Raw genomic sequence first — 8,608 nt, forward strand, 5'->3', positions numbered from 1 at the left:
CTATTAAACATAGGAACTTCAGATTTTCTTTGGTTGTTTAGCTCTGATGAGGGGCTATCCATCAGGTTAACCAACCCCCCCCCCCCCAAAAAAATCTTTAGTTAATAGTTAGATATTGTCAGATCAGCTGTGGCAAATCTGACTTTTACCTACTATGTTTAAGTTAACCATGTCTACAAATAATAAAACTGTTCATATGTAATCACCTGAATGATGTTCATCTTGTGTTAAATTGTCACTATGTGGTTTCCTAACACTATGAGCTTGATGTATTTGTGGCGGCACCGTTGCTTTCAGTAGGATGAGTCCAGTTTGGATGTGGTGGGAAGACAGAAGTGTTGTCAGTAAGCTTATCCTCTGTCTGACCTCAGCTCCTCTTCTTTCTTCAGTTTAATCCAGATGATAAATCGGCGCAGCACCATAACGCCCACCACTGTCTGGAGATCACAGTCAACTGCAGTCCAAACATCGACCACTGTACCATCCGCTCCACCTGCACAGGTACCTGCACACAGACACACTCTGATCTCTTCTTTCAGTAGGAGAATGTAGATGAATGCTTTTCTTTCTGCCTTTTTTATTTATTTATTTTTTAAATCGGACTTTGCAAGAGCAGGATTTGTATAACAGGAAGCTCAACTTGTGTTTGGTGCAATGTTTGCTTAGAAACAGTTTTAGGGAGGATTTTAATTGTTTACTCAGATTTTTCATTTGTTTTAATGTGTAATTTATATTTTAGATTTAATTTGGTTAATTACTACAATGTTAGCTCATTGCAAATTGGACATCATTTATTATTTTGAGAAGTCTGTTTTTGCATTTTAAGTTTTACTGAGTTTTTAGGCTGGACTTTAATAAATAATTTGAATTTCATTTAGGGTTTCTTCTTATTATATTTTTTAAGATACTGTATTACTAGACTGCTCCAGTTCTGATAGCATCTTACTTAAAAAGCAGTTAGGAACATTATCAAACTGCAAGTATCAGCAAATGAAGTTGCTGCATCCTTTTTAGGATAATCAGAGTTTCACAAAACTAAGAATAAGAAATACTGCTATAGTATTTCCAAGACCCCTAGTGTACAAAAAGACAAACTGTCTCTAAATAGATGTGAAATGCAGGTCTGTTGCTACACCAACACTCTGTGTGAAAGGTAAATTTAAAGACACTAAAACTTTGATTTTAACAGTGAGAAACATTAATTACTGCTCTAAAAAGCAAAAATTGGAACAAAGGAATGTCATAAAGCTTTGGAGTTTTTGTGTTAACAGAAGACTGTAGCCCCAAAAATATACTTTATGAGAAAATCAACATAATGGTCTGGTAAGAAAGTCTGGTTTTAGATAAAATGCTTTTTTCATTTATCTGAGAATTTAGACTTTAACCCCACGAAGATGATGCTAAACCCGAGGAGACTGTTCATTTGTTAGTAAAGTAAAACTATAACAAAAAATAAATCTGATCACATCCCTGTATGTTGTATAGGTGTAATAAGTAGCCACACAAAACATTGGATGAAAAGGGCTTTAACTTAGAGGCTGAAGTACTAAATTAACATTATTTTCCCAAAGATGTGGTAATTAAAGAAAAGTTAACTTATGTATTATTGATTTAATCAAGTTGTTTCACTACCTTTTTTTTAAAGATCAAACATCAATGGTTGAGTTATCTGTTTAGAAATCATGTTAATTCTGTTTATTTAACTGTAGGTGGTAATTAAATTAACAGCCATTCAAACTCTAATAAATATGAGCAAAAGTGGCTGATTTCAACTTCTTAAAGTTTCATATCCTGTGGTTTGATTTTATAAATATAATTATTATTTTTTGTTTATTGTAGTTTCAGTTTCAGTTTTTGTGACACTTGTTTTGTTTTGTGTTTAGTGGGTTCAGCTGTGTGTGTGAGTGGACAGGGTGCCTGTCCAACAATCAAACACTGCAACATTAGCGACTGTGAGAACGTGGGATTGTACATTACAGACCATGCACAGGTAAAACGAAAAGCGTTTTAACTTTTATTTGCAATACTTTTCTCAAACATACTCTTTGCTTCAATTTTGCTCTTTTTCTTTTTTTTTTGCAGGGCATTTATGAAGATAATGAAATCAGCAACAATGCGCTAGCAGGAATTTGGGTGAAAAACCACGGGAATCCCATCATTAGGCGTAACCACATTCACCACGGACGAGATGTAGGCGTGTTCACGTTCGATCACGGCATGGTAACAACTTTCAGCTCTGTCGAGTCTTTTTTTTAACTGTAGGAAATGTCTCAGTTGGCCTCATCGGTTTATTCTGCATTTCAGGGTTACTTTGAGAACTGTAACATCCATAGAAATCGCATAGCTGGCTTTGAGGTGAAAGCATACGCCAACCCTACTGTTGTTCGCTGTGAGATCCACCACGGCCAAACGGGAGGCATTTACGTCCACGAGAAGGGGCGGGGCCAGTTTATAGAGAATAAAATCTATGCCAATAACTTCGCTGGTGTGTGGATCACATCCAACAGTGACCCAACGATACGGTAAAAAAAACGAAGGCTTTTCAGGAAACAAACATGGCTTGCAGTCATTTAAAAAATACAAAATGTTTTGTTTTAAAATTCAGGGGAAATGCTATATTCAACGGCAACCAGGGTGGAGTGTACATATTTGGAGACGGGCGAGGTTTAATAGAGAGTAACGACATCTACGGTAACGCCTTGGCTGGAATCCAGATCCGAACCAACAGCTGCCCCATTGTAAGGCATAACAAAATCCACGATGGACAGCATGGTGGCATCTATGTGGTAAATACACTTTAGTTCATATTTATCATACACGATGCACCAGGTAGACTGGAATTTGTGATTTATGATACAGTGAGAATATTTCCAGTGTCGAAGTAAAAGCCCTGTTCATTATTCTCCTTTGTTTTTCAGCACGAGAAAGGCCAAGGAGTGATTGAGGAGAATGAAGTTTACAGCAACACGTTGGCTGGAGTCTGGGTGACCACAGGCAGCACTCCTGTCCTCCGCAAGAACCGCATCCACAGTGGCAAACAGGTAAAATTACAGCTGGACCCACGCCACTTTTATTCAAACTGAGTACAAGTACTTACCAATATGTGTACTATTGAATACCAWTACCTTTCTTACAATTAGTAGAAATTCTAATTCCAAGAGTAATCCATTCCAGTAAATGATTTGCATGTTTTTCTAATAAAATAATTCCTATTATTGCCTAAATATTGCAAACAATGTTAACATGAACTTGATGCAGTTAATTTAAAAAAATCAAAAACGTTGAGATTTAAAGCTTACTAGTTAGTTTCTTGAAGAAATAAGGCATATATGTTAATGTTTTTTTAACATAACCTTGGCCACAATAAAAAGATGGCCTTCCATTAAAATGTCTTTTCAGGTTGGAGTATATTTCTATGACAACGGGCACGGTGTGTTGGAAGACAACGATATTTACAATCACATGTACTCTGGTGTCCAAATAAGGTAATAAGCATTTCCAGCAGAGTCCTTGATCAAACATAATGAAAGACAAAGATGATCATTCTAAATAAAAGCCTTAGGCTGCACTTTTATAAAGGGTTTTTGGATTTTCTTAGGACTGGTAGCAACCCAAAGATCAGACGCAACAAGATATGGGGAGGCCAGAATGGAGGGATTTTAGTCTACAACTCAGGTTTGTATTTCCCTGTGCCTCTGGATTAATCTGGTGTTGTATGTGTTGTTAGCTCCTCGTCTAATCCCGCCGTCGCCTCACAGGTCTGGGCTTAATTGAGGACAATGAGATATTTGACAACGCCATGGCTGGAGTGTGGATCAAGACCGACAGCAACCCCACTCTGCGAAGAAACAAGATCCACGACGGAAGAGACGGGGGCATCTGCATCTTTAACGGAGGCAGAGGTAATTTATCACACGGGGAGTATTTTCAGACAGATCATCTGTTTGTGTGTATCTCATGAGTTTCTGTTATCTGTAGGTCTGCTGGAAGAGAACGATATTTTCAGGAATGCTCAGGCTGGTGTGCTAATCAGCACCAACAGCCATCCAATACTCCGCAAGAACCGTATTTTTGACGGCTTTGCAGCAGGTTATCTTTACAAACTCTTTGAGAACGTTAAAAATGTTTGTCATGTTTGTTTGTCATGTTTTGGCTGACTGCTTGCTTTTCGTTTTGATTGTTTAGGTATTGAAATCACTAACCATGCCACCGCCACTTTGGAGGGCAACCAGATCTTCAACAATCGCTTCGGAGGCCTGTTTCTGGCCTCAGGAGTCAACGTCACTATGAAAGGTGAGGCTGAAAGGTGGACTTTTAGCTTGGTTCAGCCACAAGTTGGCTCACTAACCACCTTCATTTGTTTGATTTATGTCAGATAACAAAATTCAACATAATCAGGACGCCATTGAGAAGGCGGTGAGCAGAGGACAGTGTCTCTACAAGATCTCAAGCTACACCAGTTACCCCATGCACGACTTCTACAGGTAAGCCTTTGGACATTTATGTAAAAAGTGAAGTTTTACCATGGTATTCTGTAGGGCTGCACTGATTTTCTTAATTTTGGGAGATCAGCCAGTACTTTGAAAAGATCAGTGGAAAGAATCGGCCTCACATCTGCTGTACCTCCACAAAGATCTGAAAATCAGCCACTGCCCGCTTCTGCTCTGCTGTGAGCACTACCTAATGTCCAGTTAACACATTTCTATTGTTTCAAGGGTATTGTTCAGTGTTTTTCAATGAAATAACATTGGAAAATTGAAGATGTATTGTAACCTGATAACACTCAACAGTGTCAGCTATTTAAAAGATTGATATCGGCTAAAACCTGAATCAGCTGGTCAGACTTTTTAAAGATCAGCGATCGGCAAAGAAAACTGCAATCAGTGCACCCCTACCATTCTGTTAATAATATACAGCATTACAGTGGGTTCTGCTCTTAAATTAGATACTGACATTTCTAGAAAAGCCTTTCATTTATTTAGACTTGCTGTGTAAATAGTTTAGTTTACACCTAAAATTAAACTAGAGATATTTTATCTTGTAAACAATCACCTCATCGAGACTAAATAAATATAAAATGCTTACTAACAAAACAAATTGCAGGTTTGTCAAACATTAATCTTTGTCTTTTTAGATGCCACACCTGTAATACAACAGATAGGAACGCCATCTGTGTTAACTGTATCAAAAAATGCCACCAAGGACATGATGTAGAGTTTATACGGCACGACCGGTAAGCTGCTTTTTGTTTATTAGAAACAAAATGTTTCTGCATGTCAGGGTTGTCGAGTGTTTCTAATCCGTATTTGCATGACGTGCTCCAGGTTTTTCTGTGACTGCGGAGCAGGGACATTGTCCAACCCGTGCACGCTGGCCGGAGAGCCCACGCACGACACAGACACTCTGTATGACTCGGCGCCGCCCATCGAGTCCAACACGCTGCAGCATAACTGAAGGCGTGTGGTTGAGTGAACGCCCTCAGATAAGCATACAGAACACGTTACATTGCACACAGCCACACACACAGTTCCACGCACGCATCCACTTGCAGCTACAAGAGCCCAGAGAGACTCTGATCGCGGCGCTCTCAGACGGGGTCGAAGTGGAAGAAGCTGCAGAGGAAGCAGCTTCCTCTGGCTGCAGCCGGACTCGCTGCTGCAGGACACTAGAGGGAGGCAGTGGAGCTGAAGATAAACTGACAGAACAGCTCGAAGAGCTTCCTCGCTGAAGTACTGCAGTTTGTAAACAAAGAAGATGGGAAAAGAAGGGCTTTATTGTGAGGGGCTGATGAAGTCAGCTGGTGGGCACTTGGAAGTACAAAGCTCTCCCCCTCAGTTTATCCTCTTCTTCTGATTCTTCTTGACAACTGCTGTCAAAAACAGGACTTCCTGCTTCCTCGCAGCTGCCATCCCTATCGGATGCTCAGACAGTTGTAACTAGGCAATGGATGTGTGAATGTTGCGCTGTGTGGATAAAAAAAAAAATTACTGTGTGTCTGATGGAGCACTTGGGCCTTTTTTAAAAAAGAAAAAAAAAGTTCTGATAATGAATTTTATTTCAATTTTTTCTCATGTAGTTTTGTATTTTCAAGCAAAAAGCTGACTGTATTTGAATGTCTTTTATTTTATTATATATTATTATAATTATTATTTTTCTTTGGTTAACGTTCCCACCTCCACCTCGTCGACCTGCAGAAACGCAAATGTCCCAGTGCTGAAATTCTTTCTGTGAAAGAGAAACTCGTTTAAACACTATAAATCCTCTCCTGTGTGTTAGTTTAAATGACAGGTGGAGTGGCTCCACGGTTGTAAAAAAAAAAAAAGGGGTGTGTAAATGTGTGTTGTGTACAGTGCAAGTTGTGTGTGCGCGTGCGTGTGTTTTTATGTTGATCCAGTCAGTGTTTTGTGGAGAGGGTTTCAAATAGGAGGCTACCAAGCTCCTTTTTAACTGGAACTAAAGTCAGTCTGCAGTCGTCCCCCCACCCACCCCCCCTCCTCCAGTGTATCGTGGTGACTTTGGCTCCTCATGCAGCCTGAATCGTATGCATGTATCATAACATCTAGACTTAATATATTGTGAAGTATTCAATAACCATTATGTAGATGCTAGTTGGAATTCAAAAAGGGGTATACTTTCTTAGAAAGACAAAAGAAAAAAACGAAAACTTGCCATTTCTAAGAAAATAAAACTTTATTAGATCAAAGATGTCTGTGTTTTGATTCACTGAAAGTGAAGTTAACTGTGTGAAGTTGAAGAGCTGGGAAAGATTCAAAGGGTCATTTATAACGTGATTTTACAGCTGAATAGGTCTACTTTTCAGAGACTTAGATATTTGAGAAATATAAATAAACTGGTCATTAAGTGAGAATAAATTTAAGATTGGGTCATTTTGCAGAATTATTTTAAATACATGATTACTAACATGCTTTGTTCTTTTGGCTGATCCCTTCTGCAGAGGGTGCCATAGTGGAACAACTTGCTGTGTTTATTCATGGATAATACTAGAAATTTAACCATAAAAATCATAAAGTGTGTGTGTGTGTGTGTGTCCATAAAGGGGGGGGGTAGTATTATACACAAGTTATTGATAATTAGATTTTTAATGCTTTTTAAGCTAAAAAAATGATGGTAATATACATGAAATATAGTAAAAGATTTGAGTGTTCATTTACGGCAGTTGGTCTCAAATTACTAAAAATATATTCTGGTGGAAAAACGTCTGCTGTCCAAAATTCCAGCGTTTTGATGTGTAAACTATAAGTGTAGTGGCTCATTATGGTCACCATGGTAACCACGTGTGTCTCACTCCCTGACTGCCACTTTACTGAGACAAACGGGCTGAACTTGAGGCTCAGTTGTGTGAAAAGTTATAACATGGAGAACAAGGTGAAGACTTCTTCACAAGACGTCAAGACATCTTCAGTTTTCTATAGGGTATATACAGTCTTGATTACACACTGTAAAACTCGTGTTGTAAACGTCACCGTGTCCAACAGAGGAATGGATGCAGAACACAAGCCTGACACCAGTCAGCACAACATGAATGACTTGACGTGACCAGATGATGCTGGTGGTTTGCCKCCGGACACSCCCGGTCCCAGTGGGAACTTTATGGCGGCGGCTTTCTCAGAAAACCTCGATCAGCTGATCACGTGTTTGTCCCGACACGGTGAACAGCACCGGTTCAAATGTTTACGGCGCACTACGCATCTGGAAAGCTTGAGCTGTAAAGGTCAAAGTCACGCTGTTCTCAGAAAAGTAAAATGTGGATTTTATTTTTTTTTATTTTTTTTTTTACCACAAAGCTTGTTTTAATCATAAACACCTTTGATAAMATGAGCCAAGGGCAGCAGGAGGGTTAAATAGCCTAACATTAGTTTTCTATGTAGATGATGAGCACCATCGAATGCAAAATCAACTCTTGAGAGTGTGAATGATTGCTTAGTACACAAAGCATAATTCACAGCAYTCATAGCACTGAAATCATTTTTTCTTCTGTACATTTTTCAGCATCTAACTCATTCCATCATTTTTGTGCTACTTCAATAATTCATATATCAAAACATTCAGCTCATTTATGACATGCCTGCTATGACTTTTTCAGCTATTTCACTTTGAGTCACTTTGTGAATGCTTCGTAGCATTCACACAATGACACACATAGCATAACTCACATAATTCACAGCACTCACAATATTGAGATCATTTTTCTTCCATACTTTTTTCAGCATCTAACTCGTTCCACAATTTTTGTGGTATTTCAACAATTTATATATCAAAACGTTCAGCTCATTTATGACAATCCTGCTTTGACTTTTGGTATTTCAGCTATTTCACTTTTTTGCCAWTGAAAATGAATGAAGCGGTTTTCAACATTTTTTAAATCTTTTAATTACATTTTTACATRACCTCACACATTTTATTCTGATTCTGCTAATTTTAAGTACTTTGTGCTTTTTTAGCCACTTTTTTAAGCAAATTTTAGCTATTTTTTGCTATTTCTGATATAATTCTCCTTTCTGCTATTTTTCTGCTAATTTCTGCATTTTTGTGCTTCTTTTTGCTAATTTGAACTATTGTTGCATCTTAGTCGCTTTCTGCTATATAT

At 38.4% G+C, this 8,608-nt stretch overlaps 1 protein-coding gene across 1 annotated transcript in view; it reads left to right on the forward strand.

Annotated features, from left to right (window-relative positions):
• The window catches only part of LOC106536870 (F-box only protein 11), a gene marked incomplete at its 5' end in the record, with an annotated part of 11,481 nt that extends 4,778 nt beyond the window's left edge, over positions 1-6,703 (forward strand). The window contains 14 exon segments of the mRNA XM_014034213.1: positions 390-501; positions 1,884-1,990; positions 2,083-2,220; positions 2,305-2,522; positions 2,606-2,786; positions 2,919-3,041; positions 3,400-3,485; positions 3,599-3,675; positions 3,759-3,902; positions 3,979-4,089; positions 4,186-4,293; positions 4,376-4,484; positions 5,135-5,233; positions 5,325-6,703. Coding sequence (XP_013889667.1) covers positions 390-501; positions 1,884-1,990; positions 2,083-2,220; positions 2,305-2,522; positions 2,606-2,786; positions 2,919-3,041; positions 3,400-3,485; positions 3,599-3,675; positions 3,759-3,902; positions 3,979-4,089; positions 4,186-4,293; positions 4,376-4,484; positions 5,135-5,233; positions 5,325-5,454 — 1,743 coding nt within the window. The 3' untranslated portion in view covers positions 5,455-6,703.
• Between the last annotated feature and the right edge of the window lie 1,905 nt (positions 6,704-8,608).

The sequence above is a fragment of the Austrofundulus limnaeus genome, unplaced genomic scaffold, assembly GCF_001266775.1.
Source record: "Austrofundulus limnaeus strain Quisiro unplaced genomic scaffold, Austrofundulus_limnaeus-1.0 Scaffold2012, whole genome shotgun sequence".
NCBI lineage: Eukaryota > Metazoa > Chordata > Actinopteri > Cyprinodontiformes > Rivulidae > Austrofundulus > Austrofundulus limnaeus.